A 26841-nucleotide genomic window follows, 5' to 3' on the forward strand; every position below is an offset into this window, starting at 1 on the left:
ATTTAAGATCATCAACATTATAAAGTTACTTACATACATACATTAGTGTACATTATAATGACTTAGTCTTAAATTAAACTGCTTAAATGTTTAACTTCATAATTTTTACTTTCATTAAACCTTTTACTGTACTATGATGCACTCTTGCTTTGTTTACTCTCATTGGAAGCTCAAGTCAGGGGTTAAACTTGTTATAATTGGTTCGCTTAAAGAAAATTCGCTTAACGAAGGGTTTTTCAGGAACATAACCCCTTCGTTAAGCGGGGGTTGCCTGTATAATGAGGAGGTAAAGGGATATGTTCCTGGATATAGAGTAAAAAAGAGCAATCACACCTGATATAATGCTATATGTGCAAAAGCTAAAAAGTGCAAGGATGCAGCATGGAAAAAATTAAGAAGGCAACGTAATGAAATAAATAGGAAGCAGTAAAAAGAGGCACAAAATGAATACATTAGGATAAGAAGGGAGGAGGAGAGAAACTTTGAAAAGGATGTAGTGAAGAGATGTGAAAAAGAACCCAAGTTTTTTTATAAGTATATAAATGGTAAAATGACAAACAGAGAGACCATTACTAAGTTGATTAAGGGGAATATGATATACAAAACATTGGAAGAAATGAGTGAACTTATGAATGAGAGCTTTAAATCAGTATTTAATGAAGAGGGAGAGTTTATAAAGCCAATTAACTCAGCAGCACAGGAAGAATTAAGAGACATTGTGGTAAGAAAACAGAAAATTAGAGAATTGCTAGAAAAGGTGGATGTGAGGAAGACAATGGGACCAGATGGAGTGTCAGGATGGACACTAAGGGAATGGAGTGAGCAACTGGTAAAACCAATTTGGGATGTAATTAACAATTAACCCCTTAAGGGAAGGGAAGGTACCAAAGGAATGGAAAAGAGCCAATATAGTCCCAATATACAAAAGAGGAAAAATGACTGAGCCCCTAAGTTATAAACCAGTGTCACTAACTAGTGTGGTGGGTAAGATCTGTGAAATTGTTATCAAAGAAAAATGGTTGGAATATCTGGAGAGAAATGAAATAATAACTCCCAATTTGGTTTTAGAAAAGGAAGATTATGTATAACAAACTTACTAAGCTTTTATACAAGAGTAATAGATGAAGTACAAGGAAGAGATGGATGGGTGGATGCAGTGTATCTAGATATTAAAAAGGCTTTTGACCGAGTACCACACAGAAGACTCCTATGGCAAATAGAACACAGGGGCAGAATTAAGAAAAATATCTGAAATTGGATGACAAATTACTTAACAGATAGGGAAATGAGGACAGTGATAAAAGATACACCATCAAGTTGGAGCACTGTAACCAGTGGCGCACCACAGGGTTCGGTATTGGCACCAATAATGTTCCAAATATATGTCAACGATATACAAGAGGGTTTGAGTAGCTACATAAATTTATTTGCAGATGATGCCAAGCTTTTGAGTTATAAAAAAAACAAAATGATTGTATGTAATTACAGAAAGACATTGATAAGACTTGGGATGGAGCCAGAAGTGGAAATTAGAATTTAATACTAAGAAATGCCAAGTAATGGAAATGGGTAAGAGTAATAGAAGATCTACATGGGAATATAAAATGGAAGAAGAGATTATAATGGAAAGAAGAGAAGAGAAAGACCTGGGAGTGGTTATACAAGACACCCTGACTCCAGAAAGACATATAAATGGATTATTTGCTTCAACATACAAGACACTAACAAACATCAGGGTAGTATTCAATTACATGGATAAAATTATGATGAAAAAGATATTAACCACTATGATAAGACCTAGACTAGAATATGCAGCAGTGGTATAGTCGCCATATAGGCAGAAAGATATAAAAAAAACTAGAAAGGATACAAAGGGCTGCTACAAAGATGGTCCCTGAAATAAAAGATCTTCCCTATGAAGAAAGACTGAAGGAGATGGAGCTACCAACTTTGAAGGACAGACGGGAAAGAGGAGACATAGTAATGATGTATAAGTTAGTAACCGTATAAAGAAGATAGATAGACAAGACCTGGTAACACTGACGGAGCAGGGAGACAGACAAACAAGAGGGCATTCCAAGAAAATCATGAAAAGTCAGTGTCATAGGAATATCAAGAAGTTCAGTTTTCCACATAAGACAGTAGACATCTTGAATGGATTAAGTGAAGAGATTGTAACAGCAGAAAGTGTGCGCAAATTTAAGGAAAAGTTAGATAAATGTAGATACGGAGACAGGTCACTATGAGCCCTGCTCGAACCTTGTAACATACAACTAGGTAAAAATACACATAGAATGGTGGAAAAGTGGAATGAATTGAGTGATGAAGTTGTTGCAGCACATAATGTACATAACTTTAAAGAAAAATTAGATATGTGGAGATATGGAGACAGGACACTATGAGCCCTGCTCAAACTCTGTACAACACAACTAGGTAAATACTTATAAAATTAAAGGAAAAGTATAGGAAAACTAAATATCCATTCATTACTAAAGTTTGCAGGTGGTGAATAAGTATTTGAGCAAGCTGGTAAATAGTTGTTGTGATGGTGAGATAGTGGATGGACAGTTGTGGTGAGAAGGAGGATGTCTAGATAAAGCACTAAACACAGCACAATAATAAACAGAAGGACATTTATATACTTGTAATTCATGATAATACAGCAGTGCCTAACAATAACGGACACTTCAAGGGTGAGAGGTAGTCTGTTACTGCAAATTGTCTATTACTGAAAGCAATTTGTCTGTGAGACCTTTAAACATACTCTTTCCCTTTTTTGGTAGTTTACTCTCTTTTAATAATGCAAAAAATTAATTTGATAATTTAATCCATATTATTCCAAATTCAATGTTGAAATATAAGAGTTCAAGAAGTGAACAGTAATGAAAATTTGTCTTACCAAGAATAGATAAATTTAAAGGCATAGCTTCCCTTTTGGTGTAAAGGCTGATTCCCATGTGGTGCAGTGGCATCTTTAACAAGCATTTAATGACTGTCTGAAGGACATTGCTGAGGTGGCAAAGGAGGGAAGGAAGACATGGGATCATCAGAGTCAGAGTAGACTACCTCCACACTATTGGCACCTCTCCATAAGATCACAGGCTTGCCTTCTTTCTCATGCCACTCCAACTCCTTACCATCTGTTTCTGTCTTTTCTCCCTCTGTTTACTATACAAATTGGTGTGTTTCTGAAATTACTTCTGAAATCCTTTTAACTTTTGTTCCACATCACAGTTGAGATAAAAATTAAGGCATGTTCTCTACAGAAAAGTGATCCTCCATCCTAAACGTGGCATCCTAGCAGGGATATGCGGAACCTGCTGAGTGTGATGCCTCGCAGGCTGGTATCTTGTGCAGTCTTGCTATAAAGACTGTGCTTCAAAACAGAACAGTTTATGCTTACATGAACAATCACTGTCAGAGTTTATTAAGCATGCAGTACAAGTCAGCTGCCTCACCTGAAAGGGAATAAAGTCAAGGGCATAGCTTCTAAATTAGCTAAAAGTATGCCATCTGTAATTCTAGTGAATTGTGTGCTTACATTTCTATACTGGCCAATTTTTTCTTTAGATTCATCCAATGCTCTGTCCAAAAATACAACTATTGTATTGGCAGCATCATACTGGGTTTCATAACAAAGTTACTACCTCACTACTTGCTCTTCCTCTCCCTCTGTTTGCCTACCACTCAACTTTTTATTTATCTCCTTTTCCCATTAACAATATCAGGCAAATCAGGCATGTCCCAAAAAAGCATAGCACTAAGTCACAGTGAGCTGCGGTGGCGAGTGGACGTATTGTGTATGCGCTCCATTTTTGGCTGTTGTTTTTATAGTTAGCGAGTGGTGTTTGTGCTTGGTGTCTGTGTGTGGTGCTTTTGAGTGTTAGTGAAGTGAAAGTGTGTACTGCAAGTGTTAGATTAGAGTGAAATAGTGGTTAGAATCAATGTTTGTGAGTTAAAGTATTTTGGTAGAGCGAGGAGACTAGGCTTGTAACCGTCAAGTTGACCTTGAAAGAGGATTAGTTGACCTCACTTAGGCCCCCCACCACCGCGGTTCCCCCACCCCGCCGTCACCAAATATTTTTATTTGTTTGTTAGCTACGTATAGTGTTCTTGTCAGTTAACAGATTGTAAATTAGTATGGCGGTAGCTACTGAGGTATATCAGAGTGTGATTGAGTGCGTAAAAGAGAGTGTTGAGATGGGATTGGGCGAGTTTGTTGTGTGTGAGATGTGTGGGCATGACAGGAAGCTCGTTGACTTTTCTGAGTGTATGGTGTGTAGGCTCAAGAGCGAGAATTTAGTTCTTTCTCTTGAGCACCGAGAATTGCGAGAGGAAATGAAAAAGCTAAGTGAGGGGAAAAGTGTGAACAAAGTTCTCATCTTTGAGTTGAAGGAGGAGGTTAAGAGGCTTGGGGAGGCAGTGGAAAAAAATAGGCAGATCAATGTTAGGCCGAAGGTTGGACCTTCTGAGGGCGACAGGGGCAGGGTGGCTTGGCCCTCTGTCAGGAAGAGCAGAGTGGGGAAGAGGGAGCAGGCAAGCCAGACTGGGATAGTAGTCAGGATGGGCAGAGATGGCAGGTTGCAAGGGGAAGGAAAGCGGAGGCACTTAGGGAGGATAGGACTAAGCCTGTTGTGTGTGAAAATAGGTTCGGTTTGTTAGAGGGGGAGGGGGAGAGTGAGAGTGGAGTGAATGAGGTGGCTGTGGTGATTGAAAGGAGAGAGAAGGGGGTAAAGGAGATGAGGAGGAGGGTTGTGCCTAGCACACCTCAGGTGTGTGTGGTGGGTGACTCTCAGGTTAGGTATTTACATAGCACTTTCTGTGGGAAAGACAGGGATAGGAGGACGAACGTGTGTATGCCTGGTGCAGATGTGAAGCCAGTGAGTGAGGAGGTGCAGAAGAGAGTTGGGGGGATGGAGAGGGAGGGTGTAGTAGTTTTGCACGTAGGTGGGAACGATGTCAGAGCAGGTGGGTCGGAGGAGTTAGTGGCAAGATTTTGGGAAATGTTAGGCAAGATAAGGGAGTGTGGTAGGAGGTGTGTAGTGTCAAGAATCTTGCCTCATGTGTATGTTACCAGGGAATGGTTGTCTAGGGCCATTGGTGTGAATGACCAGGTAAAAGGGATGTATTTACCTATTTGTATTTACCTATTTGTGTATTACAGGGCCCGAACTAAGCTCTCTGTGTCCTGTTTCCTTGTCCACTCCTGTCATATCTATCTTTCATCTGATTGACACACACCACGTCAACGACATCACTGCTCAGTTTATTCCACTTATTAATACTACGATGCAGGAAACTGTATTTTCTCACGTCATTTAGACAGATGTCTTTTATTAATTTTTTCCATGTCCTCGGAGATGATTACTTGTGGTCACTTTTATCAACTCTGTCCAATATGTCAATCTTGTTCACCAATTTATACATAGTTATCATGGCTCTTCTCTCTTCTAATGTGGTCAGCCCCAGTTTCCTCAGTCTAACTCCTTGAGTCCTGGTACCATCCTTGTTGCCAGCCTCTGTACCCTTTCCACCTTCACGTTTTTCTTCATATGCGGTGACCAGACACAAGTTGCATATTCTAACTGGGGTCTTATTAAGGTACATATTATCTTCTTCATCATTCCTTCATCTAGGTAGTGGAATGCAAGGCCAATATTTTGAAGCATGTTATATGTTTTCCAAAATATTTTGTTAATGTGTTTCTCCAGTGACAAAGTGTTTTGCACGGTTACTCCTAAGTCTTTCTCCTCATTGGTCTCTTTAATTTTCTCATCACCCAGCCTGTAATCCCTGTTTGGTCTGTATCTACTTCTTCCCATTTTCATAACATGGCTCTTGTCTATATTAAATTCCATCTGCCACTCTTTACTCCACTCATATATTTTATCAAGATCTTCCTGTAACTTGTTACAATCTTCCACATTCTTTACTCTCCTCATAATTTTAATATCGTCCGCAAACATGTTCATGTAACTGTCAATTCCTACTGGCATATCATTAACATAAATCAAAAACATGATATGACCAAGCACTGACCCTTGTGGAACTCCACTGGTTACCTTCTTCCACTTGGACTTCCTTCCTCTCACCACTGTTCTCATTTCTCTTCTCACTAAGTAATTTTCCATCCATTTTGCTAGTTTATCATTTACTCCTCCAATCTTTTTTAGTTTCCACATCAGTCTATTGTGTGGTACTTTATCAAAGGCCTTTCTCAAGTCCAGGTAGATAGCATCCACCCATCCCTCTCTATGTTGTAGTATGTCAGTCACTCTTGAATAAAAACATAATAAATTGGATACACGATCTTCCTTTTCTGAAACCAAACTGTCTTTCACTCAGAATGTTTTCACTTTCTAGATACTCACTCCACTTAGCTTTAATTACTTCTTCACATACCTTGCACAATATACTAGTCAACGATACTGGTCTATAATTTAGCGGTTCCATTCTACTACCATTCTTATATATAGGCACAATGTCAGCTCTTTTCCACTCTTTCAGGACTAATCCTGTTCGTATGGAGGTTTCCACAATATCAAATACGGGGTTCAACAATTGATCCTTACATTCTTTTAGCAACCTCCCAGATATGCCATCAGGCCCCATTGATTTATTAATATCCAAATTGCTTATAATTTTCCTTACATCTTCCTTAGTAACCATGATGTCCTGCATTTGCTTTATTTCCGTAGGCCTTTCTCCTATAAAATGCTCCTCCTTTGTAAACACTTTGCAAAAGTTGTCGTTCAAAATTTCAGCTATATCTCTAGCATCCTCATATACTTCTTCCCCATTTTTTACCTTTTCTATTGCCTCCCTTATATTTAGTTTTCCATTTATGAATTTGTAAAACATTTTAGGGTCACTATCACAGTTTTCCACCACCCTCTGTTCATATTCCTTCTGTGCTGTTCTCCTTACTTCAACATATCTATTCCTTGCTGTTTTGTAAACTTCTCTTGATAATACATCACTGTTTTTCTTAAGTTTCTTCCATGCCTTTTCTTTGTTCTTTTTTGCTTCTTCACAATTTCTATTAAACCACTGTTTATTATTTAAAGTCCTCTTTCTGTGATATGGCACAAACTTTTCACAGCAGAGTTATATAAATCCATAAATTTATCGTATTTCAATTGCATATCCCTTTCCTGGTATACCACGGACCAGTCAATTTCATTAAAGAACTCCTTATATGGTTATAATTTGCCCTAATATAATTTAATTTTTCCTCCCTGCGTTCCACAATCTTATTCGTGCTTAATTCCGTATCCAGCTCAAAGCTTAGGACATCATGATCACTTTTCCCCAAGGGACATTCATGTTCAATTTCCTCTTTTAGAGAGATGCCCCTGGTAAATACCAAATCCAACCTTGCTGCAACATCTTGTCCCCTGCACCTTGTTGGTGATCTCACCCACTGTGTCATCAAGTTATTTGTTGCTACATTTAACAATTCCTCTGCCCACTCACCACCATTCACCACTTTGTAGTCCTCCCACACTATTTCTTTACAATTAAAGTCCCCGACTATCATCACTCTATCCTTTCTGATAAGTTCTTGCTTCATTCTGTCTAGAGTATTTCTCATCACCATTTGGTACTGTTCATATTCCCAGGCATTGGTTCTGGGTGGTATGTATACTGTTATAATATTAATGTCCCTCTTGCCATCTGTTATAAGCATACTTATCACTTCCTCATTTCTCTTACTATAGTTCACCTCCTTCACTATCAGATCTTCCTTAGTAAGAACCATTATACCACCACCTCCTTTATTTTTTCTATCATTTCTCCATACTTTGTAGTGTTTTACAACAAACCAGTCTAGATTTATTTCGGGCCTTAGCTTTGTTTCCACTACACACATTATGTCCGGTTTGTTATTTCTTAGGTAATCCATACATTCTAGCCTCTTAGACAGAAATCCATCTATGTTCATGTAAATCACTTTTATTCCATTCCTAGTCTCATTCTTCCATGTAATGCCTATTCCGTCTGTTTTATCCACCACTTCTTTAGCCTCCCATTTCTCATCCTCCAAAAAAACTTGGTCTTTTCCTCCTCTGTTCTTTTGACATTCCTTTCCTTCACTTCAGTTACAATCTCCTTCATTTTCATTCACTCATCTTGTGACATATTTCTTCTTATGTAAATTGTTTTGGTTTCCTCAGAGTCCTTAAGTTTCCAAGCCCTCCTCAACAAGGCCTCCGTTGCCACCTGAGACTTTAATTTAAATTTTAATGGTCTATTCTTGCCTTCCTCAAAAGCTCCCAATCTCACACTTTCTTCTACCTCAGCATATAGGTCCTCTTCTTCCACAGAGATCTTGTTCAGTAAAGACTTAATCTTGTCATTTTCCTTATCCCTCCTGTCCTGCCAGTTCCTGTTAGTTTCCTCCCGCAATCCTATTATGATCACACATTTTTTCTTTTCAGCAATATTTCTCACCACATACTCATTTTCCTTTAGTGCCTTTACCATTTTCCTCTGCGTAACCCTTTTTTTTTCCCCTTCCTGCTTTTTTACTATCTCCCTAAACGACCTTTGTACCTCCTGATGTTCATGGTTCACTTCTTTCATCCTGGTATCAATTAGATTAAGGCATTCCTCTTTCCTCAAGTCCCCTTCGGATATTTTTATCTCCATTTCCATGAGTTTAGCCTTCATCTCTTCACATTGTTTCCTTAGTTGTTGGTTTTCTTTCTCCATCTCTACTTTTTCCTTCAATAGCTCTTTACTCGCTAGCGTTAACAAATAGATCTCTTTTTTTAACGAATCATTCTCGGCTAGAACTCTATCCAGTTTTTCTTCTATTGACAAAATGTTTAGGAACTTACTTTCCAGTGCCTGGATTCTTGCATCCATATCAAGTTTCTGCAGTCCTTTTGGCGTAGTAATAAAACCTTCAAAATCTCTAGTTTGTCCAGACGCCATTTTTGTTATTGTCAGCTGATTATGGCCAGAACGATCACCGCCCACACTCTCCTCTCAGGGATCACTCTCCATATCACTCACTTTCAACACCTATGTTAGGCCCCATTTAGAGTATTGCATACAGACCTGGTCACCCCATTATAGGCAGGATATCAACATGTTTGAAGCAGTTCACAGAAGAGCAACTAGGATGATACCAGCATTAAAGCGCCTGGAGTATAGAGATAGATTAAAGGAATTAAACATGTTTTCATTTGAAAGATGTATAAGAGGGGATATGATAGAGTTATTTAAAATGTTCTCAGATACAAACTACATAGATGTGAGATCTTTCTTTACCTTAGAGGAGGGAAGTAGGACTAGAAATCATGGCAGGAAGATTAGAAAGCAAGGCTGCAGGTTAGATATAAGAAAATATTTCTTTAGTCATAGGGTGGTAGACTTCTGGAATGCATTGCCAGAGAGGGTTGTAAATAGCACTAGTTTGACAATGTTTAAAAACAGATTAGATAAGCACTTAAATTTATTAGATTTATAATTATGTATAGCGCTGCATGATAGTTTTTATAAGAAATTCCCATGTATGGGAATCACAGATTGTAGAGGAATTCGCTGCAGGACTTAGCCCTGTTAATGGGCCAAATATTTAGAATTAGTATATAATGTATTGTGTACTTGGAAGTGTATCTTTAAGTACTGATGACGAGGTCCCTGTGCGAATGACACAGGATAACCTAGATGGGCCCTGGTGACCCTTTGTTATCCTATTATTTATGTTATGTTATGTTAAGACTTATAACACTGAACATTAAACATTTTTAGTAATATGACTAAGAAAACCATAGTGCTCATGCTGCCTTCTATTTGAGCTTTCTTACCTGGTAAAAGGACGAGTCGTACTATGGAAATGTTTTTTCTCCTCCTTTTGCCAGCATAAAAGTTTAGGATAGCCTGTAATAAAAAGATAAATTTCAGTGCTCACATTTTGCCCAGTGTTTGTCCTACTAAATAAGGCTGGCAAAGCTAATAAAGCTAGCAATGGAGGAAAGGATCCTTTCAAAATGCCTGATGCAACTTTTTGACCTTCGTAGAACTATCAGGTGTTTCTTAATTACTCTGAGAGAATCAGATGCTCTTCCACAGAGAGAGAGAGAGAGAGAGAGAGAGAGAGAGAGAGAGAGAGAGAGAGAGAGAGAGAGAGAGAGAGAGAGAGAGAGAGAGAGAGAGAGAGAGAGAGGAACAGGTGAAAACGTTTAATGACGTCCTCCTGGCCTGTCAGAAAAAATATGTCCGTTGCCAGACCTACAAGTCAAAGTCCAGAGATCAACCCTGGTTCGGCTTTCACTGCAGAAATGCAGCTGAAGAGAAGAGTAGGGCTTGGCAACGCTATAAAATGCACACCTCTCAACGCACTCAGCAGGCACATAAGGCAGCGTGTAAACGCACGAAGCGAGTGCAAAAGGAGGCCATTCGCAGATGGAAGGGCACCTTAAGGCACAAGCTGTCTGGCCAGAACGTGGGCAGGAAGGAGTGGTGGAGCAGCGTTAAGCAGCAGCAGGGCTTCATCTCTGACGACACTATCCTGCCACTCACCGCACCAGACGGAGGCCTCGTGATGAGGAACAGGGACAAGGCCCAGCTGCTGGCTGCCCACTTCTCCAAGATGCAAGTGCTTGAGCCAGAGCGCGTCCCACCACTCATCCCCGCCAGGACGCGGCCGACCCTCGACTGCCTCCACATACACCAAGCTGAGGTGGAGAAGCTGCTCCTCCAAGTGGACACCAAAAAGGCCCTTGGAACAGATAACATCAGTCCCCACCTGTTGAGGAGGTGCACCTCAGAGCTGTCAGCACCCCTCACTCTGCTCTTCAGAAGGTGCCTGTCCTCCAGGACGTGGCCGTTGCAGTGGAAGGAGGCGAGGGTCGTCCCCATCCACGAGAAGAGCAGAAGGGCTAACCCCTCCAATTATCGCCCCATCTCCCTCCTGTCTGTGGTGGGCAAGCTTCTTGAGGCCATCATTGCCTCGAAGATCACGACATTCATGGAAGCTCACCACCTCTTAAGTCCAAAGCAGCTTGGATTTAGGCAAGGGAGATCCGCTGCTGACTTGCTCCTCCTTCAGTCAGCAGCGTGGAACACGGCGCTGGATGGCAGCAGCGACGTGTACGGCATCGCCCTGGACATCGCCGGTGCGTTCGACAGGGTGTGGCACCAAGGCATCGTGGCGAAACTGCAGAGCCTGGGGGTGTGTGGCGGCCTCCTTCAGCTCCTGCAGGACTACCTCGGTGCAAGGACCTCTAGCACGGTGGTGAGTGGCCACACCTCTGTGGAATGTCTACTTCAACGACATCCTGCAGCTCATCCCTGAGGTACACGCCTATGAAGACGACTGCACACTCACATTCGTCTGTGACAGGACCGACAGCCAGGCCACCATCACCAAAATAAACCGGGCCCTGGACACCATCGTCTCCTCGGTGTTGGCAGGTCACACTGGCCCCGGAGAAGACCCAGCTCCTCCACATCTCCAGAACACAGCAGGCAGACGGTCAGCCTCGCCCACTACCAGCCATCTTCCTTGAGAGTAGAAGGTTGACTCCCCAGGACTCCATCAACATCCTGGGTGTGGAATTTGACGGCCGCCTCACCTTCACCAACCACGTCAAGAAAGTTGCCAGGAATGCGTCCTACAAGCTGGGCTGCATCGGACGTGTGGGGGATGTGCTGGATGCCCAAGGGGTGTCCTCACTCTACAAGGCACAGTTGCGTCCCGTTATGGAGTACGCACCCCTCACCTGATCCTCCTGCCCCCCCTCATACCTCACCGGCCTAGAAAGGGTTCAGGTCAGAGCCCAGAGGTTGGTGAGGGTCTGCACGGGGCCACGCACCAGACACCTTCCAACCACTGCAGCACAGGCAGGATGTGGCAGGGCTTTGTGTTATGTCCAAAGCTCAGGCACTGCACACCCCTCACCTCGCTACTCTGCGCCTCCCTGGACTGCCGCCCCTTACTCAAGCTACGTGGTCGGCAGAAAACTCTGAGCACCCACACACGGTGGCTGTACGAGCATAATATACGCTCCTTCCTGCCACAGTACAGTCGCCTGTGGAACCAGATGGTGCTCAGCACGGACCTGCACCGCTCCACCTCCCTGCATATCTTCAAGTGCCAAGCGAACGAGTGGCTCGCCGACCAGCAGTAGCTGACACGTTATATCAAGGACACATTCATTGTCTCTGTACCACATTACACTGTAAACATCATTATACTATTATTTTTTGTAGACATAGCTACAGATAGCCCCCGCCTGTAATGACTAGGGCTTTCATTGTGTATATCTACTGTTTAAATGAGAGAGAGAGAGAGAGAGAGAGAGAGAGAGAGAGAGAGAGAGAGAGAGAGAGAGAGAGAGAGAGAGAGAGAGAGAGAGAGAGAGAGAGAGAATCAAATATTCCTTTAAGTTACAAGAACAGCCACAGAAAATTCCTCTGGAAGTTGGTTGGTGCAAATTCAAGACCTAAGAAAGATGAACCTGCTGTTGCTTGGATGTGATCATCTCAGTGATCTGAATTTTTCTGCTGAAGCTGGATATTTTTCAAGCTATCACAGAGTGATTGACGACTATCTACACACCTCTTAACAGCACTACTTTGATGGTGATTGTACTGGGTATCTATGGGGGCTGCTACACCAACACAAGGTGGGAGCAGCCATCTAAACCTCCAAAATGTTTAAGAGGGTAATCATCTAAGCACTCAAACAGATGTTGTGAAAATGCCTATTGAAGTTATAGACCAAGAACATAAAACAGAAATGCAAAATAGACAATTGTGGAGATCCTACTAAGAGGGATAAGACACAGAGCTTATACTTATAGCGCAGAGAAAAAAGAAGTTGGGGAAAAAAGGAACATTCCTGATTCTTATGACTAAGTAAAGTAGTAGGAAATATAGAATTGGGACATTTAACATAAAATCTACATAGAACAGTGCACATAAAATTAAACTACATAGGGCAACAAAAACCAACACTTACCACAAAATAGCAACCAGCCTCTTGCAGTCCTTGTGTATCAACTTGCTTGATGCTGTGGTTAGGAGGAAGCAGTTCCTTCACCTCCTTCAAACTCAAACTCTCAAAGTAGTGAGTGTTGATCTCCATGTTGGCTCCAATGATTAACCTCACAATGAATGGGTCACAGCAGCTCACCTGACTGTGAGAGAAAAGTACATCAGAGAAATTAAAAACACATCAAAATGTGATGGGGGAAAAAAGACATTGTTTCAGTTGTCTCACAAGCTGCACAGTAACCATGATGCGTGAGTGATCCTCTGTGTGTGTGTAATCATGTCACATCCCTCGTTCAGTGCACATCTGTTTTCCTAGTGACACTTCTCATTATTCATTATTTATAATAAGCAACCAAGGGACCCCAAAAGTTACACTAAAAGTGGAAAGACAGAAACCAGAACAAGCAGAACTGTGGTAGAGACAAAGAAAGAGACCATAAAGATGCATGGAAATGGTGTCTGCATTTCTACTCTTCCTTTGGAGTATGGTTTGGCAGTTATCACTCAGTACCATCCTTAAAAACAAGGAGGGAGTAAAAATAAGTAAATGGCTAGGTTAATTGTTAGGTTGAAGTGAAGAAGTAGCAATGAAAACAAAGTGCAGATTCTTTCATAAAAGGTTAAAAACTACCAGAAACAAATAGTTTTGTGCAGAATTGAAAGATTGGTGAAAGAATAAAAATTAGGCGAACCTTTCTCAATCTAATGGCAAATTTTGTTTTAGTATTAGAATTTGCCTTTTATGTTCTTTTGTTTGATTCTGGTTAGTTTTTAATGTTAAAGTTCTGTTTAGACTGGTTTCATTCATTGGTTAATTTTATTCCTTGTTGTTGTTCTGCTTTGTCTATATCTTTATAATTGAGTTTATTCTATACAGTAAACCTGACTTGAGCAGGATACTTTCAGGATTCTTTTTCATTTTTATGTTCTACCTCAAGTGCACTAGCAGGCATTTATTACCCTTTCATTGAGCAGCTTTAAAGTACTAGACTTATACATTGACTAAAATACTCCTCAAAGCTCTTAAATTGTCCATGTCATTTGAGCTGTGTGAACTGTTACAGATGCAAATTCAGTGTTTTACACAGCCGACTTAGCAACCATGAGGTTCCCCTTGCATAAGAGGTAAGTTTTCAATACACATGCTGTGTGTGTGTGTGTGTATTTACTTAGTTGTAGTTTTACAGGGCCTGGGCTTTATGCTCATGTGGCCCCGTCTCCATATCTACACTTATCCGATCTTACTTTAAAAGTATGCACACTCGTTGCAGACACTACTTCTTCATTTAAACTGTTCCACGTCCCAATATATCTTTGCGGGAAACTATATTTTTTAACATCTCTCAGACATCTTCCTTTTCTCAGCTTTTTACTATGCGATCTTGTGCTTCGACTGGCATATTCTTCTCTCAGGATCAGTTTCTCATTATCCAATTGGTCCATTCTGTTGATCAATTTAAAAACTTGTATCAGGTCTCCTCTCTCCCTTCTTTGTTCCAGGGTTGGTAGATCCATAGCCTTTAGTCTCTCCTCATATGTCATCCCTTCAAATTCTGGGACCATTCTTGTAGCCATTTTTTGTAGTCTCTCCAATTTCCTTATGTGTTTCTTTTTATGAGGGCTCCACACTACTCCTGCATATTCCAATCTGGGTCTTATTATAGTACTTATCAATTTCTTCATCATTTCTTTGTCCATGTAGTGAAATGCTACTCCAATATTCCTTAGCAAATTATATGTTTCTCTAAAATTCTATCAATATGGCCTACTGGTTGATTGTTTTCTTCCATCATCACTCCTAAGTCCTTTTCCTTTTTTACTTTCTCCAGTTCTACTCCATCTCCCATCTTATAGATTCCCACAGGTCGTCTTTCACTCTTTCCCATTTCCATGACATGACTTTTGTTCACATTGAATTCCATTTCCCACTTCTTACTCCATTCCCATATCTTATTTAGGTCTTCTTGCAGTATTTCACAATCATCCTTTTGCTTTATAACTCTGCACAGTTTCGTATCGTCCGCAAACAAATTTATGTAGCTGTTCACTCCTTCTGGCATGTCATTAATATAAATGAGAAAAAGTATTGGTGCCAATACTGACCCCTGTGGCACTCCGCTTTCTACTGCTCTCCACTTTTGACTTCATATCTTTAACTACCGTCCTTATTTCTCTTCCCCTCAAATAATTTTCTATCCATCTCAATGTGCTTTCTTTTAAGCCACCTTTCTCCTCTAACTTCCATAGTAATCTTGCATGTGGCACTTTGTCAAACGCCTTTTTTAAATCCAAATAAATGCAGTCAACCCATCCCTCTCTCTCTTGTACTCTATCAACTATTCTAGAATAGAAACTCAAAAAATTAGTTACACAAGACCGTCCTTTTCTAAAACCAAATTGGCTATTTGATATTAATTTGTTGTCTTCAAGGAACTCAATCCATTGTTTCTTTATTATTCTTTCACACATCTTGCATATTACACTAGTTAGTGATACCGGTCTGTAATTTAAAGGTTCTTCCTTCCGCTCTTATATATGGGAGCCACCTCAGCTCTTTTCCATTCTACTGGAACTGTTCCATTTTCTATTGAGCATTTTATGATGTATATAGGACTTGCTAGTTCTTGCCTACATTCTTTCAGTATTCTGCCTGAGACTTCATCTGGTCCCATTGCCTTCTCTTCATCCAGTTCCTTCATTAACTCTTTTATTTCAAGCTTGGTTACTTTAATCTCTTTCATATAGATTGTCTCTATTACCCTGTGGCCTCTCAAATTTGGATTCCTTAGTAAAGACCTCCTGGAATTTTTATTTAATAGTTCTGCCATACTTTTTGGGTCTTCCACCATCCCGTTCTCTCCTTTTAACCTTTCTATTGTTTCTTTTGCCTAATTTTTCCATTTATGAATCTATAGAACAATTTTGGTTGCTCCTTACATTTTTCGACAATGTCTTTTTTGAAGTTCTTTTCCTCTTCCTTCCTCACCTTAACATATTCATTTCTTGCTGCTTTGACGTTTTCCTTATTTGCTGGATTCTATTTCTCCTCCACCTTTTCCATGCTCCATCTCTTTTCTCCTTTGCCTTGGCACACCTTACATTAAACCAATCTTTCTTTCCTTCTTCTTTAGGTCTATATTTTGGGACATATTCCCTGACTCCTGTTTTGTATATTTCCAAAAATAAGTTATATTTGTCTTGCATTGTCTCTGAGTTTTCCATCTCCTCCCAGTCTACGTTTTTATAATAGTTCTTGATATTCTCAATATCAGCCTTTCTGTAATTGAATCGGTCTCCTTTGTATGAATCGTCTCTATCTTCCTTTCCCTCTTCTATATCTATTTCTAATATTGCATGTGTGTGTGTGTGTGTGTGTGTTTATTTACTTATTTGTGGTTTACAAGAGAGGAGTACAGTTATAGTGTCCTGTCTCTATATCTTTTATCAAATTTCTCCTTAAAAGTATGCACAATCCCAGCCATTACAACCTCCTCAAGTTCATTCCAGTTGTTCACAACTCTATGAAGGAAACTATGCTTCTTGACATCTTTTCTACAAAAACCCTTTTTCAACTTTAAACCATGTCCCAAGTCCTCTTGTACTGCATGTGTCCAATAGTAAAAAGTCTTCTTTATCCACATGGTCCATACCATTAACTCTTCTATAAACATGTATCAAATCTCCTCTTTTCCTTCTCTCTTTCAATTTAGTAATGTCCAATTTCCTCAATCTTCCTCCATAGGTTAAAGTACTTAAATTTGGAACCATCTTTGTAACTGCTTTCTGCCCTCTTTCCAACTTCATAATATTTTCTTTTTTATAAGGAGACCACACGACCGCAGCATATTCCAATTTTGGTCATATCACAGAAATCAAAATCCTTTTATTCATCTAGATACAAAAAGGCCACTTTCACCATCTTTAATAAATTCATCATACCACTAACAATTCAATTTACATGTTTGTCTGGAATCAAGTCATCTGTAACAGTAATTTCCAAATCCATTTCCTCTTTCGATATCTCCAACTTGACACCATTTATATTATAGTCGTATTGTGTTTTCATTTCACTCTTACCAAATTCCATTACCTTACACTTATTCAAGTTAAACTCCATTTGCCATATTCTACTCCAATTACTAATCTTATCTAAATCGCTTTGCAGCACTTTACAGTCATTCACATTTCCGACCTTCCTCATCAGTAAACAGGTTTATATAACTTTCAACTTCTTCACTCAAGTAATTAACGTAGATAACAAGCATTAGTGATCCCAACACAGATCCCTGTGGGACACCACTAGTTACCTTAAGCCATGATGAACACTGGCCACATATTACTGTTCTCATTTCTTTGTCATTAAGATAATCCTTCGTCCACTCAAGTAATCTTCCACCAATGCCTCCATACTCCTTTAGCTTCCACAACAATCTTCGATGTGGTACCTTATCAAATGTTTTTTTTTAAAGTCAATATATATCACATCCACCCATCCTTCTCTTTCTTGAATGACGTCAATCACTCTTGAGTAAAATGATAGCAAATTTGTGGAGCATGACCTACCTTTTCTAAAACCAAACTGACAGTTTGTTATTATAGTTTTAATTATTTTCTTTATCACCTCCTTTAAACATTGGTGTGATATTTGCTCTTTTCCAATCCTTAGGCACTAAAGCTTTCATCAAGGATGTTACCACCAAACTATAAATTTTTCCAGCTAGTTGTTCTCTACATTCTTTCAAAATGCAGTGTGACACTCTGTCACACTGCATTTTGATTTATTTATATGAAATAAAAATTTCATCATATGTCTTGTAGATACTGTTCAATGAGTTACATCTAATAATTTCACCATCAAGGTTGAAATACACACTGTGTGTGTGTATTTACCTAGTTGTATTGTACAGGGTTCGAGCAGGGCTCATAGTGTCCTGTCTCCATGTCTCCATTTATCCAATTTTTCCTTTAAGTTATCCACATTATGTGCTGTAACAACTTCATTATTCAATGCATTCCACTTCTCCACCGTTCTGTGTGGAAAACTGTATTTTCCAATATCCTTCACACACTACTTCATCCTGATTTTCTTTACAAGACCTCTTGTCCTTCCATCTTCTGTCAACAGCCCTAGGCCTTCCTTGTCTATCTTTCCAATGCCATTGACTATCTTGTACATTGTTATTAGATCTCTTTATTCTATTCTATCTTGTAAGGTTGGTAGTCCCTTTTCCTTCAGATGCTCTTCATATGTTAGGTCCTTTAATTTCGGCCCAATCTTTTTTTTTTTTTTTTTTTGTATTTACCTAGTTGTAGTTTTACAGGGCCTGGGCTTTATGCTCGTGTGGCCCCGTCTCCATATCTACACTTATCCAATCTTACTTTAAAAGTGTGCACACTCGTTGCAGACACTACTTCTTCATCTAAATTGTTCCACGTCTCAATACATCTCATGGAAACTATATTTTTAACATCTCTCAGACATCTTCCTTTCTCAGCTTTTACTATGCGATCTTGTGCTCGGATGTCATATTCTTCTCTCAGGATCAGTTTCTCATTATCCACTTGGTCCATTCCGTTGATCAATTTATAGACTTGTATCAGGTCTCCTCTCTCCTTCTTTGTTCCAAGGTTGGTAGATCCATAGCCTTTAGTCTCTCCTCATATGTCATCCTTCAAGTTCTGGAACCATTCTTGTAGCCATTTTTTGTAGCCTCTCCAATTTCCTTATGTGTTTCTTTTTATGAGGGGTCCACACTACTCCTGCATATTCCAATCTGGGTCTTATTATAGTACTTATCAATTTCTTCATCATTTCTTTGTCCATGTAGTGAAATGCTACTCCAATATTCCTCAACAAATTATATGTTTCTCTAAAAATTCTATCAATATGGCTTAATGGTTGATTGTTTTCTTCCATCGTCACTCCTAAGTCCTTTTCTTTCCTTCTGCTCTTATATATGGGAACCACCTCAGCTCTTTTCCATTCTACTGGCACTGTTCCATTTTCTATTGAGCATTTCATGATGTTGTATATAGGACTTGCTAGTTCTTCCTTACATTCTTTCAGTATTCTGCCTGAGACTTCATCCGGTCCCATTGCCTTCTCTTCATCCAGTTCCTTCATTAACTCTTTTATTTCAAGCTTGGTTACTTTAATCTCTTTCATATAGATTGTCTCTCTATTACCCTGTGGCCTCTCAAATTTAGATTCTTTAGTAAAGACCTCCTGGAATTTTTTATTTAATAGTTCTGCCATACTTTTTGGGTCTTCCACCATCCCGTTCTCTCCTTTTAACCTTTCTATTGTTTCTTTTTGCCTAATTTTTCCATTTATGAATCTATAGAACAATTTTGGTTGCTCCTTACCTTTTTCGACAATATCTTTTTTGAAGTTCTTTTCCTCTTTCTTCCTCAACTTAACATATTCATTTCTCGCTGCCTTGAAGTTTTCCTTATTTGTTGGATTCCTATTTCTCCTCCACCTTTTCCATGCTCCATCTCTTTTTTCCTTTGCCCTAGCACACCTTACATTAAACCAATCTTTCTTTCCTTCTTCTTTTGGTCTATATTTTGGGACATATTCCCTGACTCCTGTTTTGTATATTTCCAAAAATAAGTTATATTTGTCTTGCATTGTCTCTGAGTTTTCCATCTCCTCCCAGTCTACGTTTTTAAAATAGTTCTTGAGATTCTCAATATCAGCCTTTCTGTAATTTAATCGGTCTCCTTTGTATGAATCGTCTCTATCTTCCTTTCCTTCTTCTATATCTATTTCTAATATTGCATGGTCACTCTTTCCCAATGGCCACTTATATCTTATATCGTCATTCATTTGTATACCCCTTGTAAAACTAGGTCCAATCTCGCCGCTCGTTTCCTCTGAATCTTGTGCATTCCTTTACTCTCTGGTCCATCATATTGTCTATCATTAGGTTCAAGAATATTTCTCCCCAGGCTTCTTCCCCCATACCACTTTCATAATTTTCCCAGTCCACTTCTTTACAGTTGAAATCTCCTACTAATATCACTTTTCTACTTTCTTTAATGATTCTCATTAGACTCCTTATTGTGTCATCTATCATGTCTTTATATTCTTGATTGGTCCATGAATTTGTTTTGGTGGCACATATGTTACAATGATTGTTATCTCTTTTTATTAATATGCATCTTAATATACAATACTTCTGCTTTTCCTTCCCACATTCCATTTCATTTATCACTATCTCTTCCTTAACATAATCATGACTCCTCCTCCTCCTTTACCCACTCTGTCTCTTCTCCATACATTATACCTATTATCAAAATCTATTTTGATTGCCTCATTTAGTTTTGTTTCAGCCAGGCATACAATATCTGGATTTTCTTTCCTTATGTAATCTCTTAATTCTAATTTACTTGATAAAACCCCGTCTATGTTCGTATACATAATTTTTAGTCTTTTGCCTTTATCATTTTTAGTTAAACTTCTTCCACTTTTTTCTCTTCCTTCTCGTTTATATACCATTTCCTTATCCTGTCTCCTAGAATTCTCCAAAAAAAAATGCCTTCTTCTCTTCTGACCTTTCATTATTCTTTTCCCTTACTGCTGCTGCCAGTTCATTGTATCTCTTCCTTTCTTCCTCATTTCTAGTTTTCTTTATATAGATATCCTTGCAGCCTTCTGTTTCTCTAAGTTTTGTTGTTCTATATAATATTTCTTCTGTTGCTGCTTGTGATTTTAGTAGTATTTTAATTGGTCTCGTTTTTCCTTCTTGATATGGTCCCATTCTGTTTATTTCTTCTACTTCCTCTTCCAAGTTCTGCCTATCTTCATCGTTTAGATTCTTCAGTAGGTCTTTGACTGATTTCATTTCTTCTTTTTCTCTTTTTGGTCTATATTTTATATTTCTTTCTTTTATTCCAAATACAACTACACTCTTCTTTTTTTCTGCAATTTCTCTAACTAGATTTTCTTTTGTCTTGAGGACTCCTATCATTTTGTTTGTCATATTTTCTTCTTTTCCTTTAAGTTGTTCTTGAATCACCTCCTGAAAATCGGCCTTATCTTTCTTATCTTGGACTCTCCATGCTTATACTTCTTTTTTAATCACGTTCTGTACTCTTTCCTCTTCCTTGTTTACTAGATCTTTCAGCTTCTCCTTTTCTTTCTCAGCTTTACCGAGTCCTTCTTCCATCTGCTTTTTGTAGTTAGCTACTTCCTTTTTTAGTTCTTCGTTTTCCGCTCTTAGTCTAGCTTCGTTTTCTTCCACTTTTCTTATCCTTTCTCTCAGTCTTATAAACTCCTTTTCCTGTTCTTTATTCTCTTTCATTTCCATTTTCTCCTTTATCAGTTTATCTAGTTTACATTTAATATTGAACACTCTCTTAAGTAGTGAAGTAGTCGTCGTATCGAACCCTTCGAATACGTGTTCTCCCTCACCAACATAGTCATCATCAGCCCCTTCTCTATTCTCATGTCTGCATTTGGATGGAATCTCTTTTTCACTCATTATTCCTTAATAATCGATTTCATGAAGAAAAAAAAAAAATGAGTCCACACTACCTGCCCAGGCCACTGTAAATACTAAACAACCGGTATGTAGTGAAGATCAGCTGATCATCCGAATTGTGCCAGTGCGTCCGCCCTCAACCGTGTCTCTCGTGTGTGTGTGTGTATTTACCTAGTTGTAGTTTTACAGGGCCTGGGCTTTATGCTCGTGTGGCCCCGTCTCCATATCTACACTTATCCAATCTTACTTTAAAAGTGTGCACACTCGTTAGACACTACTTCTTCATCTAAACTGTTCCACGTCTCAATACATCTCTGCGGGAAACTCAGTGTGTGTGTGTGTGTGTGTGTGTGTGTGTGTGTGTGTGTGTGTGTGTGTGTGTGTGTGTGTGTGTGTGTGTGTGTGTGTGTGTGTTTACCTAGTTTTACCTAGTTGTAGTTTTACAGGGCCTGGGTTTTATGCTCGTGTGGCCCCGTCTCCATATCTACACTTATCCAATCTTACTTTAAAAGTATGTACACTCGTTGCAGACACTACTTCTTCATTTAAACTGTTCCACGTCTCAATACATCTTTGCAGGAAACTATATTTTTCAACATCTCTCAGACATCTTCCTTTTCTCAGCTTTTTACTATGCGATCTTGTGCTTTGAATGTCATATTCTTCTCTCAGGATCAGTTTCTCATTATCCAATTGGTCCATTCCGTTGATCAATTTAAAAACTTGTATCAGGTCTCCTCTCTCCCTTTTTTGTTCCAGGGTTGGTAGATCCATAGCCTTTAGTCTCTCCTCATATGTCATCCCTTCAAATTCTGGAACCATTCTTGTAGCCATTTTTTGTAGTGTCTCCAATTTCCTTATGTGTTTCTTTTTATAAGGGGTCCACACTACTCCTGCATATTCCAATCTGGGTCTTATTAATTAAAGTACTTATCAATTTCTTCATCATTTCTTTGTCCATGTGGTGAAATGCTACTCCAATATTCCTTAGCAAATTATGTTTCTCTAAAAATTCTATCAATATGGCTTACTGGTTGATTGTTTTCTTCCATCGTCACTCCTAAGTCCTTTTCCTTTTTTACTTTCTCCAGTTCTACTCCATCTCCCATCTTATAGATTCCCACGGGTCATCTTTCTCTCTTTCCCATTTCCATGACATGGCTTTTGTTCACATTGAATTCCATTTCCCACTTTTTACTCCATTCCTATATCTTATTTAGGTCTTCTTGCAGTATTTCACAATCCTCTTTTTGCTTTATAACTCTGCACAGTTTCGTATCATCTGCAAACAGATTTATGTAGCTGTTCACTCCTTCTAGCATATCGTTAATATAAATGAGGAAAAGTGTGTGTGTGTGTGTGTGTGTGTGTGTTTTTTTTTTTTTTTTTTTGACTGTTTGACTGATCTGGTGCAGTCTCTCACGAGACAGCCAGACGTTACCCCTACGGAACGAGCTCAGAGCTCATTATTTCCGATCTTCAGATAGGCCTGAGACCAGGCACACACCACACACTGGGACAAGGTCAAACTCTTCGATTTTTTACATCCCGTACCTACTCACTGCTAGGTGAACAGGGGCTACACGTGAAAGGAGACACACCCAAATATCTCCACCCGGCCGTGGAATTGAATCCCGGTCCTCTGGCTTGTGAAGCCAGCACTCTAACCACTGAGCTACCGGGCGTGTGTATGTATTTACCTAGTTGTAGTTTTACAGGGCCTGGGCTTTATGCTCGTGTGGCCCCGTCTCCATATCTACACTTATCCAATCTTACTTTAAAAGTGTGCACACTCGTTGCAGACACTACTTCTTCATCTAAACTGTTCCACGTCTCAATACATCTCATGGAAACTATATTTTTAATATCTCTCAGACATCTTCCCTTTCTCAGCTTTTTACTATGCGATCTTGTGCTTCGGGTGTCATATTCTTCTCTTAGGATCAGTTTCTCATTATCCACTTGGTCCATTCCGTTGATCAATTTATAGACCTGTATCAGGTCTCCTCTCTCCCTTCTTTGTTCCAAGGTTGGTAGATCCATAGCCTTTAGTCTCTCCTCATATGTCATCCCTTCAAGTTCTGGAACTGTGTGAGTGTGTGTGTGTGTGTGTGTATTTACCTAATTGTATTTACCTAATTGTAACATACGGGAAAAGAGCTATGCTCGTGTTGTCCCGTCTCCATATCTATTAATGTCCAGCTTTTTCTTAAAATCATGAATATTCCTTGCGTTGACCACTTCCACGTCTAAACTATTCCATGCTTCCACCCTTCTATGAGGGAAGCTATATTTTTTCACATCTCTCCTATAAGTGGCCATTTTAGTTTTTCCCATGCCCTCTCGACATTCTTTCATTCCACATACACAGATCTTCCCTATCCATTTTTCCATGCCAATCATCACTCTGTATATTGCTATCAGGTCTCCCTTTCTCTTCTGTTTTCCAGGGTTGGAAGTTGCATTCTTTTCAGTCTGTCTTCATAAGTCAAATCTCTTAAGTCAGGCACCATTTTGTTGCAGCCCTCTGTACTTTCTCTAGTTTCCTTATGTGTTTCTTTAAGTTCGAGCCCACTGTATTGTTGCATATTCAAGCCTCGGTCTTATCATTGCAGTAATTATTTTCTTCATCATTTCTTCATCTAAATATACGAACGCCACTCTTATGTTCCTCAATAAGTTCAATACTTCTCCAATTATTTTGTTTATATGTCTCTCTGGCGATAGGTCATTGGTAATTGTCACCCCAAGGTCTTTTTCTTCATGACTGGTTTTATGTCTTCATTTCCTATCTTGTACATACTCCTGATTCTTCTTTCACTCTTGCCAAACTCTATTTTCTTGCATTTTGTCGTGTTGAACTCCATTTGCCATGTACAGCTCCATTTCCATATTCTGTCCAAGTCTTCCTGGAGTAGTTCGCAATCTTTGTCACATCTCACTTTTCTTAACAATTTTGCATCGTCTGCAAATAGGCTCACATAACTGGACACCCCATCCACCATGTCATTTATGTAGACCGCGAACATTACTGGTGCCAACACTGATCCCTGTGGAACTCCACTCCATCAAGCCCCATTCTGATGGTCTGTCCTTAATTATTGTTCTCATTTCTCTTCCTACTAAAAGTCTTCCATCCATTTTAGTAAACTGCCATGCACTCCTCCTACCATTTCAAGTTTCCAGATCAGTCTCCTGTGGTACCTTATCAAAGGCCTTTTTAAATCCAGATATATTCCATCAGCCCAACCATCTCTTTCCTGTATTACATCTATCACCCTCGAATAGTAACATATCAGGTTTGTCGTGCATGAACGCCCTTTTCTAAAACCAAATTGACACTCACAAAGTATGTCATTTTTCTCCAAGAAGTCTGTCCATCTATTCTTCACCACCCTCTCACACATCTTAGCTACCACACTTGTAAGTGACACTGGTCTATAGGTCTCTGTGTGTGTGTGTGTGTGTGTGTGTGTGTGTGTGTGTGTGTGTGTGTGTGTGTATTTACCTAATTGTATTTACCTAATTGTAACATACGGAAAAGAGCTATGCTCGTGTTGTCCCGTCTCCATATCTATTAATGTCCAGCTTTTTCTTAAAATCATGAATATTCCTTGCGCTGACCACTTCCACGTCTAAACTATTCCATGCTTCCACCCTTCTATGAGGGAAGCTATATTTTTCACATCTCTCCTATAAGTGGCCATTTTAGTTTTTTCCCATGCCCTCTCGACATTCTTTCATTCCACATACACAGATCTTCCCTATCCATTTTTCCATGCCAATCATCACTCTGTATATTGCTATCAGGTCTCCCTTTCTTCTGTTTTCCAGGGTCGGAAGTTGCATTCTTTTCAGTCTGTCTTCATAAGTCAAATCTCTTAAGTCAGGCACCATTTTGTTGCAGCCCTCTGTACTTTCTCTAGTTTCCTTATGTGTTTCTTTAAGTTCGAGCCCACTGTATTGTTGCATATTCAAGCCTCGGTCTTATCATTGCAGTAATTATTTTCTTCATCATTTCTTCATCTAAATATACGAACGCCACTCTTATGTTCCTCAATAAGTTCAATACTTCTCCAATTATTTTGTTTATATGTCTCTCTGGCGATAGGTCATTGGTAATTGTCACCCCAAGGTCTTTTTCTTCATGACTGGTTTTATGTCTTCATTTCCTATCTTGTACATACTCCTGATTCTTCTTTCACTCTTGCCAAACTCTATTTTCTTGCATTTTGTCGTGTTGAACTCCATTTGCCATGTACAGCTCCATTTCCATATTCTGTCCAAGTCTTCCTGGAGTAGTTCGCAATCTTTGTCACATCTCACTTTTCTTAACAATTTTGCATCGTCTGCAAATAGGCTCACATAACTGGACACCCCATCCACCATGTCATTTATGTAGACCGCGAACATTACTGGTGCCAACACTGATCCCTGTGGAACTCCACTCTCCACCAATCCCCATTCTGATGGTCTGTCCTTAATTATTGTTCTCATTTCTCTTCCTACCAAAAGTCTTCCATCCATTTTAGTAAACTGCCATGCACTCCTCCTACCATTTCAAGTTTCCAGATCAGTCTCCGGTGTGGTACCTTATCAAAGGCCTTTTTTAAATCCAGATATATTCCATCAGCCCAACCATCTCTTTCCTGTATTACATCTATCACCCTCGAATAGTAACATATCAGGTTTGTCGTGCATGAACGCCCTTTTCTAAAACCAAATTGACACTCACAAAGTATGTCATTTTTCTCCAAGAAGTCTGTCCATCTATTCTTCACCACCCTCTCACACATCTTAGCTACCACACTTGTAAGTGACACTGGTCTATAGTTCAATGGGTCTCTTGTTACCTGATTTATAGATTGGGACAATGTTAGCTCTTTTCCAGTCTTGGGGCACTACACCTTCCCTTAATGAGGCATCAATTACTTCACAAACTTTTTCTGCCAGTTGCTCCTGCATTCTCTTAAAATCCATCCTGATACCCCATCAGGTCCCACAGCTTTTCTCACTTCTAAACTCCCCATCATGTTCTTGATCTCCTCCACAGTTACTTGAAACTCCTTCATAATCCCTTTCTGTTCCATTACCAGTGGTTTGTCAAAAGCAGTCTCCTTTGTGAATACCTTCCGAAAGCATCCATTCATAGCCTCTGCCATTTCCTGGGATCTTCACTGCATACTCCATTTACTTCTAAACTTTCAATACTTTCTATTTTTGATGTTGTTGTTCACATGTCTGTAAAAAGCCTTGGTTGGTCTTTACATTTATCAATTATATCCTTTTCTTGTTTCTTTCTTTCTTCTCTTCTAATCAACACATATTCATTTCTTGCTCT

The 26841-nt window shown here is 39.4% G+C and overlaps 1 protein-coding gene across 2 annotated transcripts in view; it reads right to left on the reverse strand.

Moving 5' to 3' along the window:
- LOC123508961 overlaps window positions 1–26841 on the reverse strand; it is a 46993-nt gene that overhangs the window by 6574 nt on the left and 13578 nt on the right. For both annotated transcript variants that reach the window (XM_045263036.1, XM_045263035.1), the window contains exons 2-3: window positions 12977–13154; window positions 9819–9891 (exon numbers count right to left, since the gene is read on the reverse strand). In XM_045263036.1, the coding sequence (XP_045118971.1) occupies window positions 9819–9891; window positions 12977–13102 (199 nt within the window). In that variant the 5' untranslated portion in view covers window positions 13103–13154. The remainder of the gene's footprint in view (window positions 1–9818; window positions 9892–12976; window positions 13155–26841) is intronic.

The sequence above is a fragment of the Portunus trituberculatus genome, chromosome 25 (assembly GCF_017591435.1).
Source record: "Portunus trituberculatus isolate SZX2019 chromosome 25, ASM1759143v1, whole genome shotgun sequence".
Taxonomy (NCBI): domain Eukaryota; kingdom Metazoa; phylum Arthropoda; class Malacostraca; order Decapoda; family Portunidae; genus Portunus; species Portunus trituberculatus.